Below are 19,390 nucleotides of genomic sequence, written 5' to 3' on the forward strand. Positions count from 1 at the left end.
TCAAAACCCGGACCTCGGGCTCACATCTCGAAATTTGATAAAAGTCACAAAATCTGGAAGCCCGTTTAACCACGAGTCCAACCATACAAAATTTATCAAAATCCGACACTAAATCGTCACCCAAATCTCCAAATCAAACTCTCTAAACCCTTAGTCTCAAACTCTCAATTTACACCTTATTTACATACCAACTAGGTGGAAAAATCAATAGGGAAGCAAGATTATTGATTGAAAATGAGCACAAGGGACTTACCTCAAGAATCCCCTTCGAAAATCCTCTCAAGAATTGCCAAAACCCGAGCTCAAATTGTTTAAAATGAAGCAAAATCGCGAACCCTTATATTTAAGTGTTCTGTCCAGCACTTCCGCTTTTGCGGAAACTTAACTGCTTCTGTGGCGTCGCAGAAGCGACCACTCACCCGCATCTGCGGCTTCTTCCGCTCTGCGGACTCGCTTCTGCGGAACCGAGATAGCCGCCCTAGAACTTAAACTAAAAATAGCCAGCGAATGTTATTATATGCATAGTTTATGTATTAAAAGTGTATAATTATATATAATCAATGTATAATCGATATCTATGATTAATTAATATGACCGGCTATTTGTGTAAAAATCCCAAATCCATTTCCTATACCGAACTTGGACCTTGTCTTCTAGCTCAAAAAAATGACAAGAACTTGAGACATTAATCAGCGACGAGTTTTCCAGACTCGGAACTCGGACCGAGTCAAATGTCATCGGAACTCAAACCCTTATCGCCTTCAGAATGGGAAAATCTAATCGACGACTACAACCACGGCGGCGTAGCACGGCTACTCCGGTGGACTTCCACCAACTACGCCGCCATTCCTCTCTTTAACCTCACACTTTCATCACTCCTCCGCAAAGACCTCCCTCACAATCTCAAACTCCAACTCCTCATCTTCCTCGAAGAACAACAATACAACAACCAAAACGACGTCGTTTCATCCACTTTCCCTAACCGTCTCCTCGAAACTCTAAGATCAGTCATCCAATCGCCAAACGACGGCGTTTCAACTTCATTCGCGCTCAAAGAACAGTTCCTCATCTCGTCCACTTCGATTTTCATCAATTCCGTTAGTTTCCCGTTAAATTCTGTTAATTCGAGTTTTATTACTCCGTTTGAAAGCTTAATTGAGCTTCTGTTGACTATTATCAACCGGCCGAATCATAGCGTTGACCGACAAACCCGGTCGATCGCCTGTGAATGCTTACGCGAGTTAGAAATTGCTTTTCCTTGTTTACTTTGTGAAATTGGATCACATCTATGGAGTTTGTGCCAAAGTGAACGTACTCATGCTGGCCAAAGCTATGTATTATTGTTAGTTACTGTTGTTTATAACATCGTGAAATTAAAACCTCATGTATCGTTTAGTAATTCTTCGAGTACGTTGGTTCCGTTTACTGTACCGAGGTTTTTAGTAGATGAAAATTGTAAAGATGAGGTTTTTGTAGGGGGGGAGTTATCAGATTTGAGTAATAGGGAGTTAAGGAGAGTGATCTCATTTTTGTTTGAATGGCCGCAAAATTTGACTCCATGGGGTCTCTTGGAGTTTATGGACAAGTCATTGCCAGTTGCTGCAGCTTTAGATTTGCAGGGGTCTTTGTTGAAGGTTCAGTTTTCAGGGTTGCTTTATACGTACGATCCTTTGTTATGGCATGCTTATTTGGTCATGTATTTAAGCTTTATGGACTCGTTCGAAGGGCAAGAGTTGGAAATCGCGAGTCGACTCTTGTTGTTATCGAAAGAATCTCAGCATCATTTGTCTTTCCGGTTGCTGGTGCTGTATTGGTTAGTTGGATTGATACGGTTGGTATTGAAGAGGAATGTGGAGAAAAGGAAGAATGTCGTTGATATGAGCTTGAGCTTTTATCCGTCAGTGTTTGATCCGCTTGCTTTGAAATCATTGAAGCTTGACTTGCTTGCCTATTGTTCTGCTTTGATGGATAATGAAAAAGGAGTAGTGAGTGCAAAGGGAAGTTCGGAAATGACTAAGGAGAAGTTACTTGAAGACGGCCTTGTTTGTGTATCAGCTTTTAAATGGTTGCCTCCTTGGAGTATGGAGACTTCTGTGGCAATTCGTGCTATCTATAAGTTTTTGATTGGGCAGTCTCATTCAGACAATGATTCTATCTCCAATAAAATCCTAGTGGAGCCAACGATCCTCCACACTGTGCAGGTACAAATACTTAGATTCTGTTGTTCTGTATTTACTTTAGTTCTGTGACATTGCTTCAACGCAATTGGTGTTTCATAAATAGGAAAATATTTATACATTCTTTGTCGCCGTGCTTCTGTAGTGCAAACAGTTGAGAGTTTTCTTCTTTTCCCTTTTTACTTTTATCTTGTAGAATTTGAAAGATGTAGGAGAATATGTTACTGATGAAAGAAATCTGTAGGATAATTAAAGGTCGAGAAGAAGTGCTCCAACACAAAAGATAAGAACTTTTGTGAAGAATCTGCATAGAGCCTAACACTCTAACAATATATATCATTCATTTTGTCACTTTTGCTGCGTAAAACTGGATTGGTTTCTTAGGTGTACTTGTTCTTCCTTCTATAGGTGCCCTGCCACGTGTGTAACTTTAAAGTCTTTCCATCTCCTCATCGAAATCTGGATGTTAGGAAAACTTAGTGGTGTGATTAGAGTTCGTCTTGAGGAGTTTAGAAATGAATGAGATGCGTCTCCTCCTGACATTTTACTTTATCTTATCACCAAAAAATAATGATGCATCTCCTCCTGACTTAGCTATAGTACTGATACTCTACTTTGATTTTGCAAACGAAGCTTATTTATTTTGTGCCCAAATGATTTGGAAGTTTGACTTTTGTTTGCAGAGAACACTTATAGACTCTTTATCTGAATATAGAGGATTAGTTCCTGTCATTGTTGGTTTTACTGACCGCTTATTGACATGTCACAAGCACCGGTGGTTGGGGGAACGCCTACTTAAGACATTTGATGACCACTTGCTTCCAAAACTCAAGATAGATTACAAATTGGTATCTTACTTCTCTATATTGGAAAGGATTGCTGAGAGTGATAAAGTTTCTTCTATTGGGTTAATGGAGATCCTTACCAAGTTCATGGCATTTCTTGTCGAAAAACATGGTCCAGATACAGGATTAAGGTCTTGGGGTCACGGGAGTAAAGTTCTTGGAATTTGTCGAACTATGATCCTGCATCAACATAGTTCCAAATTATTTGTTGGGTTATCTCGTCTTTTATCATTCACTTGTCTTTATTTCCCAGATCTGGAGATTCGTGACAATGCCAGGTAATTCTATGAGAAAATCTCATCCTGTTTCCTACCTCATTCTGTTTGTCTGTACACATTGTTTATATCATCACATGTTCACCGCGAATGACAGATGTAAATAACATTGGGAAGTATATTCATCATTAAATTTGCAGGATGAACATGGAGAAAAGCATTCATTTTAACTTTGCAGGATGCTATTGCTTTTTAACATTTGGTGGTATTTTGCAGAATTTACCTGCGGATGCTGATTTGTGTTCCTGGGAAAAAGCTAAGAGACATTCTAAACAGTGGGGACCAGCTTCCTGGAATTTCTCCATCTACTCATTCCAGCTCTTTCTTCAGTGTTCAGTCTCCTAGAATTTCTCACGACCCTAAGAAATCCAGGAGTATTTCATCCTGCATGCATCTTGAGCGCGTGGTGCCATTGTTGGTTAAACAATCTTGGTCTTTGTCCCTGTCAACTCTGGGACTTGATGCCAAGAAACCTAGTTATATAGAACCCATCAAGGACAATGTGTCCCCAAGTGAGCAAAGTGAGTTTGACAAAATTACTGATATTACGGTGATCTCTGAAGCCAATAGGCACAGTCAGCCTCCGGAGCCATTACGTGTTATGGATTCAAAGATTTCGCAGATTGTTGAAATCTTGAGGAAGCATTTTTCATTTATTCCCGACTTAAGACACATGCCAGGTTTCAAGATTAAAATACCTTGTGCTCTAAGGTTTGAGTCAGAGCCTTTCAGTCGCATTTGGGGAATCAATATGCTAGCTAATGGAGTTGACACCCTTCCTGCCTTATATGCAACTGCGCTCAAGTTCTCTTCTGCTGCGCCATACGGCTCTATTCCATCATGCCACATTCCTTTTCTTCTAGGTCAACTCCCCAAAAGTTTCTATTCGTTTAACCAGACAAATTCCCTTGATATTATCCCTGTGGAGAATGTATCTGAAACTTCTGGAGATGACAAAAGCTTCAAAGCTCCTGTTCTGATTGAATTGGAACCACAGGATCCAGTACCTGGTCTTGTTGATGTTTTCATTGAAACAAATGCGGACAATGGTCAGATCATTAGAGGACAGCTGCATAACATTACAGTAGGAATTGAAGATATGTTTCTCAAAGCTATTGTTCCAGAAGACACGCCTGAAGATGCAGTATGTCGATATTATGTGGATCTGTTTAGTGCCTTGTGGGAAGCATGTGGTGCATCAACCAGCACTGGGCGGGAGACATTTGTACTTAAAGGAGGTAAAGGGGTTGCAGCAATCAGTGGTACTCGCTCCGTGAAGCTACTGGAGGTTCCTGTGGCATCTTTGATCCAAGCCGTAGAGCGATCCTTGGCACCTTTTGTTGTATGTGTAACCGGTGATCCTCTAACCAGCCTCGTGAAGGAGAGAGGAGTTATAAGGGATGTTGAATGGAATGAGGTGACTTTGGGTACCTCTTCCACTGATGATACCATCTCAGAATCTAGTATAGTTGGGGGGCCCCTTTACCTCAAGTACAAGGATGATGAAGATGAGGGAGGGGGTTATGTCCAAATTAGTAAGAAAAACCTTGGATCAATTCAGATCTTAATATTCCTTCCACCAAGATTTCATCTCCTTTTTCAGATGGAGGTTTCTGATACTTCTACATTAGTCCGAATTAGAACGGATCACTGGCCATGCCTTGCTTATGTTGATGACTATTTGGAAGCTTTATTTTGCTAAAACAGTTTGTTTTTATCAAATGCAGGGTAATGCTGTGTAAAATTGACCCTTGTGGTCCGGCTCTTTCCCGGACCCCGCGCATAGCGGGATCTTAGTGCATCGGGCTACCCTTCAATTTGTTTTCATCCTTTTCACTCTCCTTATTTCATTGACAGTCACATTCTTTTTTTTCCATAGTTCACCTGTGGGCTTGTGATATTTACCCAATAATAGGTCTGTTGTAAATGCTTCTTCGCAAGAAACTTCCTGTTAAGACTGTAAAGATTGTAAACGGCTTGTATAATGTTTCTGATGAGAGCTGGAATGGTGCTACTTCTTTTCTCTTGCAATAATAGTACAGAAAGTTTCATATTTGATAGAATTAATTCTCCAAATCAAAAGAAAAAGTATCTTTTGAAGAAATGATAATTGGGTTTTAAAACTGTTTTTATACTTGCCAATTCAATTATTTTACGTCAATGGAACAGAACATGCACCCGAAAAAACAAAAATTGATCTTGATGTTCTAATAATATCATCTGATCCTCCTTTGACGAACCAGTGCGTGGTTGATTATTGGACCTGTTCAAAACTAGTGGTAGATTGGTTGCTTGGTTTTACCAAAGAAACAAAAGTTTACCTAAGTTTATTCTATTCCTCTTGCAAATATTATCTCAAACGATTAAGTCATATGGAAATAAGGCTGGCAAGTGGGCTGGCCCGTTTGGCCGGCCAGGACCGGTCCTAGCTTTGGGCCCGTCAGGAATGGGACCACTCGCGGGCCAAACGGTCAACCTTTTTTTTTTAAAAAAAAAATTAAAATTTATAAAGTAGTCGTTGGGCTGTCAAAAATAGCTTTGTTATTATAGCCGTTGAGCTGTCAAAATTTTATTATAGTTTTGTTTGTTTTATTTATTTTCTATTACTTTATTAATTAAGATGACTTCCTTAAAAAAAACTTTTTGGTAAAAATAAAGGAAAATTCAAGAGTGGTGAATCTAGTGCTCAATTTGTTCCTCCTCCACTGCCCCGAACCAAACCCTATATCCGTCCTACACCTGCTATTCTTGATAGCGATAATAATTTATTACAATTTACTGAGAGTCAATTTTGCCGTAATATTAGAGCTGGTGAACAATTAGACCATGAATTAATGAATGCTCTTTATTCTAATCCAACTATTGATGAAAATGATGACGAGGAAATAGATTTTGATGAAACTCAACCGGATGATGATATACCCACCAGTCCTGCTCCTGATGTTAACCCAACTAGTGATAACCCTGCTTATAAAGGTTTTTCTCGCACAACCGTAAAGAGCTGTATTTATAAATATAAACATGAATAGGAACAATATTTGCGCTATTTATTTACTCATATAAATTGTCGTGTCGCTATTACAACCGATATTGGTAGAAGTGGTAACGACTGTGATTATCTTACTGTTACCAGTCATTAGAATGATGAGGATTGGATAATGCAAAAACGCATTATTGCTTATCGAATTATTAATTCACGTCACACATGACAATTTATTGCTAGCACAGTTACGAATATTTGTAGATATTTTTGCATTAGTGATAAAATAATGTCAGTTTCAATGGATAATGCTACTAGTAACACAAATGCTATAGCCTTACTTACCATTACGCTAAATCCTGCATTTAGTGATATTTTTCATGTTAGATGTATTTGTCATATTTACCATTTAATTGTGGGTGATGTTATAAGAATTTTAAATATTAAAATTAAAAAGGTTAAAATAGCCCTTAACTGGCTTTTTTATTCAAACCGTAGAAGTAGACTTAGAGAATATTTTAAAAGATGTGATGAATTTGGCCTAAGAGAAAGAAATATTCCTAAACCTTGTCCAACTAGATGGAATTACATGTATGAAAGTTTGGTTGTTGCATATGAATATAGAAACCCCATAAACTCAACATTTAATGCACATGTAGGTGATGATGATGGGCACCTTACAAATGAGAATTGGGCTAATGTTAAAATACTTGTAGATTTTTTAGAAAAATTTCATATTGCTACAAATGAATTTTCTGGACAATATTATACTACTATTTCTAACTGTTTAGTTTATATTGAAGAACTTGCAAATTTGTTTGCTCATTTTTCAGAGGGTGGAAAAATTTATAAACTTGCTATTTATTCTACGAGAAAAAAGTTTAAAAAATATTTTTTCCTTATTCCCCCTATTTATGGTATTGCTGCTTTGTTAATTCCTTGTATGAAATTAGGAGGTCCTCATTTTTTGTATGAAACTCTTTATAATGGTTTAGCACTTGAAGATGAGGAGTTGTAACTTCCGGAAGCAATAGCCTCAATTAGAATAAACGCTCAAACTATTTTTAATGCTTATCAAGTTGCATTAAATCATGTCAGACCAAATGTTCCAACTCCTTCTTCTTCTGATTCTGAATCATCTAAAGGAACTGCGATAGTAAGAGCCCTTAGTGCTTGAGCGGGGTTTAGGGGTTCTCAAGGTTCTAGTAGTAGTGATTTTTCACAACTAAATGAGTTTGAAGTTTATTTGTCGCATGAAATTGAGGAAGTAAATCCCGACGGCTCCTTTAATCTTTTGGAATGGTGGAAGGACAAAAAAAAATACTTTCCGGTTGTTTCAAGAATGGCCCGAGACATTTTAACTATTCAAACTTCAACAGTGGCATCAAAGAGCATTTTCAGTCAAGCAAGATTTCAACTTGGTGATTATAGAGCGTCTATAAGTGAGAGCTTGGGAAAATCAGTACTTTTTAGAGATTGGATCCGGCCGCAAAGAAGAAATTTTGGACGTGCTGAATCACAACCAGATGAAGACGAAGCTTACGAAGAAATGCTAGCTGAACTTGCGGAGGATATTGCTTCGCCCGGAAGTGGCAATGACCAAGCTACTTTTCCGCCACCACCAACGAAAATTCCTCCGGACCTTGATGGATTTATGAAGTTTGTAAGAGATACCATGTAACTTGTATGAACAAAAATTAATATGTATTATGTAACTTGTATTTTGGCACATCTTGATTAGTTTCTTTTTTTTTCTCAATGGTGGTATTAGCACCTTGTTGTGCTCATTCCATAGGGGGGATGAAGACTAAGAAATATATTGCCATATTTTTTTAATGTTATAATAAAATTATAAGGCATTGCTTTGAATATCTCTTTACAATATTTTTGTCTTTAGACTTTAAATTTTAATTAAAAAATTTAAGTCACAATTCTATAATAAAATTTACAAGGCATTGCCTTAGATATTTTTTTTAACATCCTTTTGTCTCTAATTTCTATTTTTTTTTTTAAAAACTGTTGGGCCCACTTAGCCCATTTAGCCAGCGGAGCGGGACCGTTTAGCCCGGGACCAAACGGTCCCGGTCCCTACAAAAAGATCATTTGGCCCGTTTAATTTGAAACCGAGATCGATTGAACCGACCCACTTGACCCGTTTAGGCCCGAGACCGACCCACTTGCCACCCCTATATGGAAATTTGCTCTTTCCCATGGTACATAGATTAGAGAGACCCTCCTTATTATTCTATGATGGCTTGATATATCCATGGCAAAAGTTACTAAGAGTTGAAAAAAGCCTACTTCACAAACCAGTGGCTGATGAAACAAGATAATTTTTTTTTTCTAATTTACACTCTGTTTGGATAATTGTTACCCAACGTTTATAATGTATTATATTGTACAGTATTGTATTGTATCGTTTTATGAATACAATATTTGGATAGATTGTATTGTTTGCTATTGTTAAATAACATTTTGCTGTTTGGCTTGACTGTATCGTACTGTACTGTAACTGATAATCTTACTAAAATACCCTCAATTACTTTAAATATTTAATTTATCAAGAATTATGCATAAAATAATTTAAGATAAATAATAACACTTTGCACACTTGAAAACAACCAATATTATACAACTAATTGGAGATAAAGTAATTAGAATTGGAATTAAAAATCAAAGTAGAAGAAAGAATGAAACAAAAGGAAGGCAAAACCTACACCTGAGTTGGAAGCGGCAGAAGGAAAAAAGAGACGAAGACGTAGGTTATAGGTTGGAGTTAAAATAAAATAAAAAATTTAAAGGGTAAAATAGAATTATAAAGTAATGAGTTATGGCATAATTGAAAAGAAAAATAGGAAACAATCCCACCACACCAAATCGGTTGTTTCAAAAAATGAACTTTTCATTATTCCAGAATAATGAATTTAACAATACAATACAACCAATTTTAACTAAACAATCAAAACAAACATTGTTTCTGAATAACAATATAATACGATACAATGAGTAACAACCATCCAAACAAACTGTTACGTAAATCTCTATTCTCCTAAAAATTAAAATTTTATAGATATGTATATATAGCACATCTACTAGAAAATTTGCCACCATCTTAAGAATACAAAATTTAAGAACAAGAAGAACCAATTCTTACAAAAATATGTCAGTCAAGTGTATCATCTTGCATTTCAAAAAGTAATTCCATTTACTTTCCAAAACGGTAATTCCATTCACTTTCCAAAAACTGTTTTTCCCTAACCTATTCTAACTAGGATTACCCCCCCCCCCCCCCCCCAAACACACACACACACATATATAAATTACTTATAACCAAAGCCCTAACGTGCTCTTCAAGCAGTACTTTTATTTTTTAGTTTCCATTTTTTTTATTTTTCCCTAACCTATTCTAACTAGGATTACTACTACGTGTACATATATATACATATATATATTACTCCATCTTTTAACCAAACTTTCATCACCTCATATTTTTACTTTCCAAATCTTTTGCAAATCAACACATCAATGGCTGCATGCATATCATCATTAGGTCATGAACATTCATTTAAGAAGTTTAATGAAGTTTTCAAGCTGCCACAGAAGAGGTACGTCGACTTTTGTAACGATAATTATCAACTGGAAAATTACAGCAACAAGAGACTCAAATTTAGTCATGACAACCCTAGTCCAAAACTTTTGACTGCATCATCTTTTGACGAAGAACGTCCCAAAGAAGACCCAAAGAAACCACAATTAGGTTATGATCAATATTCATTCAAGAAGTTTGATCAAGTTCTCGGGCTGCCCGATTCACGAGGTTCTACCACTGTAGGTCTCAGTTGCCATTCTCCTATTACTCAAGTCGTCCAAGGGACAGAACTCTCGCACTGTAGTAACAAATTACCATACCTAAAAATGGTGGCTGGATCTTTATATTTACCCAAAGAAAACCCAACAAAATCACGAGGTGAAGATGCTCACTTTATCCACAAATTATACCAAACAATTGGTGTAGCAGATGGCGTTGGTGGCTGGGCAAGTAAGGGAGTTGATGCTGGAATATACGCAAGAGAACTTATGAGAAATTCACTTATTGCTATAGATATTAATGAACCAAAGGGTACTGCAGTGAACCCTAAAAGAATTCTTCAAGCAGCTTACAAAAATACAAATTCTGAAGGATCGTCAACAGCATGTATTATAAGTTTGGACAGTGAGAAAAATACGTTATGTGCTGCTAACGTTGGTGACAGTGGATTTTTTCTGATTAGAAACGGAAGAGTTATATACAAATCGCCAATACAACAACGGAGGTTTAATTGTCCGTATCAATTAGGAAATGCTAAAGATAATCCTAGAGTTGCTCAAGAGATGGAAATAATCGTCGAAAAAGACGATGTTTTAGTTGTTGGAACAGATGGATTGCTTGATAATATGAATGAAAGTGAGATTGAGGAACTTGTACAAAGAGGGATTGATGTGAAGTTGAAGCCAAAGGAATTGGCTAGTCAAATTGGGAACGTTGCGTTGTATAATTCATTTGATAGATTTGCAGATACACCTTTTGGAAGAGCAGCTGAGAGGGAATGGCTAAGTCATAGAGGAGGAAAAGTTGATGATATTACTGTTATTGTTGCTTGTATTCAATGATTATTTTGAGAAAAGGTCGATTGAGAATATGAATTCAGTTATTAGAAGAAGTGGAAATTAAAGTATTTGTTAGGTTGCTTATTTGTTTGTACTTTAATTAGTTGAGATGGAACATTTTGGCCAGTAGATATAGCTAGCAAATTTTGTATAAACAATATGAATTATTTGCAATTATATTTTAAAGATGAATACACAGATTTCATAGTTATATAACAAGAAGTTTTGTACTATTGGTTAGCGCTGAACTATGTACCTTCATATTTCTTCCTTTCAACAATCAATGTAGAATTATTTTCAGGAGAAAAGCATTATTCTTCCTTGACAATTAAAAAGAAAAAGTTTATATACCGTCGAAGAAATCCCAGAACGGTCGGTTATGTTGAAAGGAGAAGGCGCAGTGAATTAGTCATAAAATTAGACAAACGAATGGTCAATCTCACTTATAAAGAATGAAAACAATAAACACACATAATTAATCATTAAATTGCCAATAATACTATATTTGTTAACAAATTAGTCACGTGCTTATTGCCAAATTAATGAAGCTGCTATTTGAATAGAAGTTAAGAAGAACTAACCCAAATAGTCGATCATCCAACCACTTAAGCCGGTGAAGGTATAATATGTGTATAATTTATATCTTATATGTGTATAATTATGTATAATCAATGTATAATCTCTGTATATGATTAAAAAAAGTAATCAATGAATATGACCGGCTATTTGTGATCCTACCAAATGAGTAATGTTCTACTTCAAAAAACTATTTACAACACTTATTTATGATTTATTTTGGTACTACTTTGCTCATGCAATATTTAAATCGTTGAGTAAAGAAAATTTCCACAAGATATTAACTCTCACATCGGTATATAAGTTGCTCTCAAAAATGAAAGGGGAACAAAAGAAGAGAAACATCCAACTTAAGAACCATCAACCAGTCCAGCTTTGTACACCACAATCACAATCTCATATCACTTTTTTTGTTAATTTCATTTCTCAATCTCTTCTTTCTAATGATCCCACAAAGGGTTCAAAAATCTAAATATCTGACCAATCATTAAATGAGTTAAAAATCCTGAACTTTTTACCCAAAAAGGGAAAAATAATAATCGACAAGCCAAAAAAAAAGGAGCTGATTAATAGGTGGAAATTATTTGATTTGATGCATGTCTACTTTGATAGTCCAAAGAAATACTCCCTATGTTTCATAAAATATTGATACTATTTCCTTATTATCCGTTTAAAAGTGATTGACACCTTCAATATGTCCTTAGTAGGAAACATTTATAGTCACACAAATGTTATGACATGTTTAAAATTACAAGTTTCAAAAGTTCTAAAGCCATACAAATGTTATAGCTTATTTAAGACCACATATCTCAAAAGTCTTCCCTTCTTTGTTAAAGTTTGTGTCAAGTCAAATTAGGACAATATTTTTGAAACGGAGGGAGTAACTAATTGAGAAACAGAAAGAAAAAAATAGACAACAAAGGGGTTAAGATGCAGCAAATTAAATCAATACTTATCGTAAAATTAAGAGCCCGTTTGGATATAAGAATTTTTTTACAAAAACGTTTCACTTTTTTTTCGAAATCAGCGTTTGTTCATAAAATTTTCAATTTTCACTTGAAGATGCATTTTGGAAATTTTCGAAAATTTTAAAAACTCCAAAAAACTGCTTTTCAAAATTTTTCACTCAAATCACTCACAAAACTTCAAAAACAACCCAAAATTATATTTATGTCCAAACACAACTCTAATTTTCAAATACCATTTTCACTTGAAAATTATTTTCCCCCTATATTGAAATTTTACAATTCTTATGTCCAAACGCTCACTAAGTACTTGTATGACCAAGAAGACCTTCTGGTAATTAGCCTTTTAACAAAGTCTGTTGCTACTAGTGGTGCAAAATGGTTAAAAGCAAACAGTTAACTATCCATATTATCCGACCCGACCCGCACGTTTGCCACTCCTAGTTGCTACCATAATCTGGTTGCTTGATCTTGACACCCCTGCTTTGCTGTAGGAGCAAAGGCAACAGAAGAAGAAGAAATGGCTTTGAGAGCAGTACTCTTGGTGTTGATAATAAGTATAGCCTGTGGTTTTGAGTCATCTAAAGTTGCATCATGACTCTTTTACAGATCTGTAGAGCACAACTACTATAAAATGTTGCCACCAGCTTAATAATATAAAACTTAAGAACCAATTCTAAAAAAAATATGACAAACAAGTGCATCATCTTGCATTTCAAAATGAAGCAGTGACTGCATTCCTCTCCCATTCTTTCCCTTAATTACCTGCTCCTTTTCTTATCACAAAATCTCTCCTTTTTTCTTTTCCTTATAAGAAAACGGGTCGAAGGATCTTGGCTTTCAATAATATGAGAATGAGGCATCAAATCATTAGCACAACTCCAAAGTTCGGATCCTTTTGCATGAGAGGGGATCTGGCTCATGGGATTTCATGTCGTCTACTATTGATGTGGGCACCGATAAATGGTTCAATATTTCCGTTTAACACAGCAGTAAGGTCAGACAATTGGATGCCCGTCTTTATATCTTCTACCAGTTTGTTTGGGTGAAATACATACCTTCTGGCCACTTGATTCCAGCTACTAGAGATAGCACTACTTCTAACGCTAGCCAAGTCGGAGACTCCTTGCTCCCTCATTACAATGAGAAGCTTTGCCTTTAATCTATTGAGGGCTTTCAGCTTATTTGCAAACCGGCTTCTTTCACCTACAAATAGCAACCGCTATGAAAAGGAATGGATATTTTATGGAGAAGTTAGAAACAGCAAAATAAAGCACACACATAAACAAAATTTGTAAAGGAAAACTTATTGTAAGGCATAAAACATTTAAGTAGATCAAATGTTCACTCTTATTCCATCTGCAACCTATTGTCACAAAACAAACTACAAGTCTGACTTCGCCCATTTTCTTCCTCAATCATTTGTCTTTGAGTTGTCCATTCTGCCGTTTCTTCACTCTTCACCAATTTCTCACTAAGCCACATTGTTTTAGAAGCCTAAGTTATATCAGCACTGTAAATTCTTCTCTTTTCGTCAACAATTAATATGTGCTAGTTAGAGCCACAAATTTAGAGCACAGATTCTCCTAAAAATGCAACATATTTCTGTTGGAAACCAATATCTTAGACCGTATCTCACAGCCATTTGTGAATCAATGGAACAAAGGATAGTATCTCCAACACCTGCCTTGAATCTGTCAGCAACGTAATAGCATACAATTTACTGCTGAATCATGAACCAGAACCTTTTTTCTCCACCCCAACATGTAAAGTATCACATTTTTGTGTAGAATGGCTTTTGTATGACTGAAGGACAAGAAAACTTTCAGGAACGTAACATTCGACCAAGCAATCCTCTGATTTCACTGAACAGTGATACCATCAGAGCCACACTTGATTATCGCGCATATGTGATAAAGATGATATGTATCAACTTACACGTTATTATATTGACTTACAGTGTTCTATTGAGTGCCTCATAGACATTTAACTTGTTTTCTTGTTGACAATGTATCCAATCGTACATCTTGCAAGCGAACAGTAGGGGTTCCCTGTCAAATCATATATCATGCCCATGATTCGAGAACCACGCTCGACATATAGTTATTTGGTTTCTAATATTGTTTTAACCTCGGAGAAAGGAAAACCAAGAGAGTCGCAAGGTATTTTCCTGCATCAAGTATTCTTTTTCAACGCACTCATCAGTGCCTCTAAGTAGTCTGTATGAGGTCTAACATCTCTGCCGTCAGCAGGACTGAATACAAGAGCTTTTCTTTTTCTTCACCAATATTCAGATGAATACCCACAATGAATAGAGTCTTCTTTAAATACATGTGTGTGTATGCAGAAACCTTAAATAGATCATAGTGCAAAAACACTGAAGTAATATGAATCACCCTACAGAGCCAATGATACTAAGCGCAAGATAAGCCGTTATTACCTGTTGATCGGACTTGCAATCCTGTTGGAATATGTTGAATGGTGAGTGAAGGCGAAGTGTTGCTCTGTTTCTCTTCATATGATGGCTGTGTCGTGATTTCTAGATTGTTTTCATCAATTGAGAGGTCAGGGGATGATTCAAGAAAAAGAGGAATAACATCAACAGCAGCAGTTCCAGCCTTCAATTCATCAGGCTTGATAACCTGTAAATTTTGTCATTTTTAAGAAGATACAAGTATCTCATCAGATAGAATCTTGTGTTAATGTAAGGTACATAATCATTGGTCAACGAACATGAGCAGAATCATCACTCCTTTATCAGTCAGTTAAATACTTCAACAGCTTAAATTTCCTGCCTTCCTAACAGTTGAAACGAATTTCATTATTCATGATAACTTTACGCACAAATAGAGTTTATGAGGACATCACAGAGGATCACTTTACTAAATAGAGGAGGATAAACAGAACTCTTGTTCTATTTCTTCCCGAAAGCAATACTTCACCATGAAAATTGCTAGCCAAGTGATTCCACCTTCTTGGCAAATGAAGGGGGGGGGGTAGCTTTATTTTGATTGGGAGTTTATTAATAGGGAGAGAACATTGTACTTTGAGTTATATGACTGTTTTCACTCCTTATTCAGCTAAACATTACAAACTCATGATACACTGCTAATACCTTGGTATTAAGTCCAAATAAAATTTGAGCCTGTGTCATTAATCATCACGTTCTATACAAATACTACTTCAGAACTTGAAATACTTTAGTTTTCTACGCTAAAATATCATACCATGATAACTGTATTATTTCTTCTCCCTTTTCAGTTAAATGTGGACAATCACAGATTCCTTCATAACATTGATGGTAGTGATCACACTTTCATGAACTGAATTAGATTAAAGAGGATTTCTGAACAAACTGTCAGTGACAGAGTGATTGATCATGATTCATGTCAGAGAAACTATATTAGAAGCAAAATGCAGCTGGAACACTGAGATTTAAGATGACAAATTGTTTTCCTCTTTCTTTCTTTTTTTTCATTTTTTTTTTCATGCACATAAAATGTTTTCGTCTTAAGAGGCCAATAGGGAAAGCACGCCTAATAATTCTCCAGAAACACATAACTCAAAAGGTTGAGGAGGGAATAGGAAAGGACAATCTTAGGAATACAAAGCGCATAATATAAGAATTTTATAATTCATATGGTCAACTGATAGCAAAGGGATAACTAAATTTGAGCCAAGTATATATCCTTAGAATACCTTTGAGAGATCGAATTTGTTTTCAGAACTTCCACTCATGTAATGGATTCCTCTTTCCCCTGAAAGATAGCCATATGCTGACTTGAACTCTAACTCAATCATCGCATATTTGATACCAACACTCTCTGAATCTTGTTTCTCAACAATCCTCGCCTTATGACCTTGCTTTTCGGCCCATTTGATATACATTCTTGTCAGTTGTTCTGCCCAAATCTGCATCATAATTGGATAAGTGAGAAGCAGTACCACCTAAAGTACATTGCAACCATAAAAAAATAAATACCTATCAACTTTACACCCCAGTTACTATACCATTTGAATTTGTCTTTCAACAGCCTTTCTTGCCATTTAATGATTAAATCCCAATAAAATAGCCAAAGTGAATAATATTCTGTAGATAATATCTGTAGGCATTCTATTATTATCATTTAGATCCTTCATCTATATAGTTTCTTACAGTGTGAGCCTTGCAGTAATTCCAGGATACCTCAATTTAATAAAGCCGTAACAGCTTCAAGTTTTCGAAGTAGTATCTCCGACACAAGGGGGTAAAGCTACACAAATATAACCCTCTCTCCCTCCTTAGAAAACTCATTGACTTATTATTTTAACCTAAGATGTATATGGTCCTTTGCCATCAACCCCGTAAATATATGTGGCAACATAGCAAGAACACATCACCTCTGAGTAAATGCCCTCATTTCCAGATTCAATGGTGACACATGCTCCCTCCATATCATATGGTTCCCTAAGAAGTTTGGATAGTTCATACTTATCTAATGACTTATTCACACTGACACAGGCTGTATAGGCCTGCTTTAAAAACTCATAGCTGATAGAATCCATTCCTGCCAGCTCTGTAATCAGCTTAGCTTCTTCAGCCTGCAGAATAACACTCAATCAAATAGAATCAAATAACATGCTTGAGTTTTAAGGTTTTTCCTTTGAAGTATTAACAAGGCAATAAACATATGGTGACGAGTGAGAACAAGCTTTGAGGACATGACACCTTGTATCTAAGGTCTTTGAGGGAATCAATGGCTCTGGCGTTCTCAGCTAATTGAACAAGGTCTTCATCTGACTTGGCTACATCATCCCACAAATCATATTCACGAATAACCTCTTCCTGTTTGAGGCGTCTTGCTTCTTCAAATTCTAGAGCTGTTGGTGTCAACATCTCAGCACGGAGTACCAAATCTTCAATCTTCCTTTTCAAAGCAAATGTACCTACATCATCAAACCATCAATACCACTAGCAATTAACAGACTATTACATATTGTACATACACTAGAATGCAAAGATTCTATAGCAGTAACTAGATACTGTGTATAAACTTATGTTACGCCGAGTTGGTTTGATATTAATGAAATTTATTTGATTTATCATCTAAAAAGAGAAAGATTGTATAGCACTTTGTAAATAAATGTAAACTATACATACTCATTAACTGGACGGTGTAAATGCCTTAACATCCCTTTGCTTAAACACAATGTGTATTGTATACCTTTTCTTATTGAAATCGTAGAATATGAATATGTTGGCAATTCTAACTGGATTGTGTTCCATTCACATGCTTCTTGACAAAGATTCTTTTCATCTGTTCTGTGTTTCCTCCCTTTAGAATCTCCACCTTATATTCTCTCAACAAAACTTTGTTCATCCAAAAACCATTAAAAACTGTTAAGGAAGAACTCACCCAACCCCACTTTGATGGATTCTTCACTTCCCCTATCGGGAAGGGCAGTTGTGAAATGCCTATACCCTAGCCATACCTTTACACTTCCTTCGCAACCTTGGTTTATCATTCTAATTCACTGTTCACTAATATTTTCAAACTACTAGTGCTTGCACAAGCAATCAATAACCCAAAGTAGTTGAATTCATACCAAGTACCACAACCTTGTAAAACAGTAGCATTAAGTAGGTAGTCTACTTAGCACTACCAATTTTGAATTTATGATATTTAAAGAACCACTGCCAGCAACAACAACAACAACAACAAAAGAACCCTTGATATAAAAGCAAAGTAAATGACTTGACTGTGCCAAATTCACTAGCCACAAAGAAAGAGCTAGAACTATTAAGCTGTGACAAAAATGTTGAATAGGATGACAACTTCATCTAAAAGCTGTTTAGAGCAAAGAAATTTAAATTCACTAAGTTTACACCACGTGTCCCTCACTTATGAACCTCTCTTTTTTCACATGAATGACTCTGATAATAAATTCTAAATTTCAGCTAAACTTAAAGTAAAGAAGATGGTACATTTTTTTTTTACTGATTCATTTCAAAATATTAAGGTAGAGCATGAGCAGAGAAGAGGGAAGAAAGAGAAGGGAAATTACAGACCAAGCTCTTTGTAGAACCTGTTCTTGTCATCTATATGCTGATTATTATAAGCTCTAATTCTGAAAGCAAATATCCTTGAGCTTCCAACAGTTGAAGGAGAAGAGGAACAACTAGCTTCTGCTTGTACAGAAAAAGGGTCAACAGTCATTTTAGCCATAGTACTAATGGTGGTGGATAAAATGTTGTCCGAAGCTTTCTTGAAATTCCGACCGCCGCCGCCGCCAAGAACACGGGCTTTGGGAAGTGGGAAGTGGTGTTGGGGCTGTGCACGTGTCACTTTCCTGTTTTTATATTTTTCTATGGTGTTGCTCTTACTTTACTGTTAAAAAAAGAAGATTATTGTTTCTTCTCCAGATATTGACATTAGGGACAACTAGAATATCATTTCCAGCAATTGACGCTACCATTAAGGTTTAAATTGTTACAGTACTTAATAAAATAGAATGAAAAACCTAACCTATTGTACGACACAAGTTATTTAAAAGTACACTACTAAAAATAGGGGTGGACATTTGGGCAGTTCGGACTGAATATGCAAATTTTGGTTTGGATCTTCCAAAAACTATCTTGCAACACAGCTTCAAAAATCTTCTTTTTAAAGTTTCAATCAAATCTATGTCCAAACGCTAGCTGAGTTTTTTGCCAAGCTTTTAAAAGGAAAAAGAATGCTTTTGAGCAGAAGCAAGAATAATTTTTATAAGAGTTTCTCCCCAAAGCACTTTTGAAAAAAATAGATTTAGAATCACTTTTCAAAAGCTTGGTCAAACATTAATTAATGTTAAAAAGTATTTTTCAAATTAAATAGTCAAACACAAACTGTTTTTATTGAAAAATAATTTTGAGAAAATATTTTTCTAAAGAAGTTGCTTTTAGAAA

At 35.9% G+C, this 19,390-nt stretch overlaps 3 protein-coding genes across 3 annotated transcripts; 2 read left to right on the top strand and 1 right to left on the bottom strand.

Annotated features, from left to right (window-relative positions):
• Positions 1–648: 648 nt before the first annotated feature.
• Positions 649–5,350, top strand: LOC107811229 (uncharacterized). The gene is made up of 3 exons (XM_016636115.2): positions 649–2,201; positions 2,861–3,300; positions 3,514–5,350. Exons 1-3 carry the CDS (start codon positions 732–734, stop codon positions 4,997–4,999), a joined length of 3,396 nt encoding a protein of 1,131 aa, XP_016491601.1. The 5' UTR covers positions 649–731; the 3' UTR covers positions 5,000–5,350.
• Positions 5,351–9,802: 4,452 nt separating this feature from the next.
• LOC107811228 (putative protein phosphatase 2C 55) lies at positions 9,803–10,927 on the top strand. Its single transcript, XM_016636114.2, has one exon. The coding sequence runs from the start codon at positions 9,803–9,805 to the stop codon at positions 10,925–10,927; it is 1,125 nt and encodes a 374-aa protein (XP_016491600.2).
• Positions 10,928–12,989: 2,062 nt separating this feature from the next.
• LOC107811230 (peptide chain release factor PrfB3, chloroplastic) lies at positions 12,990–18,905 on the bottom strand. The gene is made up of 6 exons (XM_016636116.2): positions 18,515–18,905; positions 17,174–17,391; positions 16,846–17,046; positions 16,165–16,377; positions 14,906–15,107; positions 12,990–13,671 (listed from the first exon to the last, which is right to left on the bottom strand). Exons 1-6 carry the CDS (start codon positions 18,669–18,671, stop codon positions 13,385–13,387), a joined length of 1,278 nt encoding a protein of 425 aa, XP_016491602.1. The 5' UTR covers positions 18,672–18,905; the 3' UTR covers positions 12,990–13,384.
• Between the last annotated feature and the right edge of the window lie 485 nt (positions 18,906–19,390).

Source organism: Nicotiana tabacum, chromosome 24, assembly GCF_000715075.1.
Source record: "Nicotiana tabacum cultivar K326 chromosome 24, ASM71507v2, whole genome shotgun sequence".
Taxonomy (NCBI): domain Eukaryota; kingdom Viridiplantae; phylum Streptophyta; class Magnoliopsida; order Solanales; family Solanaceae; genus Nicotiana; species Nicotiana tabacum.

Excerpts from the sequence above, each read along its gene's own strand:
- LOC107811229 (XM_016636115.2), top strand. The coding sequence starts at position 732 with ATGTCATCGGAACTCAAACCCTTATCGCCTTCAGAATGGGAAAATCTA. Across the intron at positions 2,202-2,860 it reads CGATCCTCCACACTGTGCAG|AGAACACTTATAGACTCTTT; the intron begins GTACAAATACTT and ends TTTTGTTTGCAG. Across the intron at positions 3,301-3,513 it reads GAGATTCGTGACAATGCCAG|AATTTACCTGCGGATGCTGA; the intron begins GTAATTCTATGA and ends GGTATTTTGCAG.
- LOC107811228 (XM_016636114.2), top strand. The coding sequence starts at position 9,803 with ATGGCTGCATGCATATCATCATTAGGTCATGAACATTCATTTAAGAAG.
- LOC107811230 (XM_016636116.2), bottom strand. The coding sequence starts at position 18,671 with ATGGCTAAAATGACTGTTGACCCTTTTTCTGTACAAGCAGAAGCTAGT. Across the intron at positions 17,392-18,514 it reads CAGGTTCTACAAAGAGCTTG|GTACATTTGCTTTGAAAAGG; the intron begins GTCTGTAATTTC and ends TTGATGATGTAG. Across the intron at positions 16,378-16,845 it reads ATGAGGGCATTTACTCAGAG|ATTTGGGCAGAACAACTGAC; the intron begins GTGATGTGTTCT and ends ATTATGATGCAG.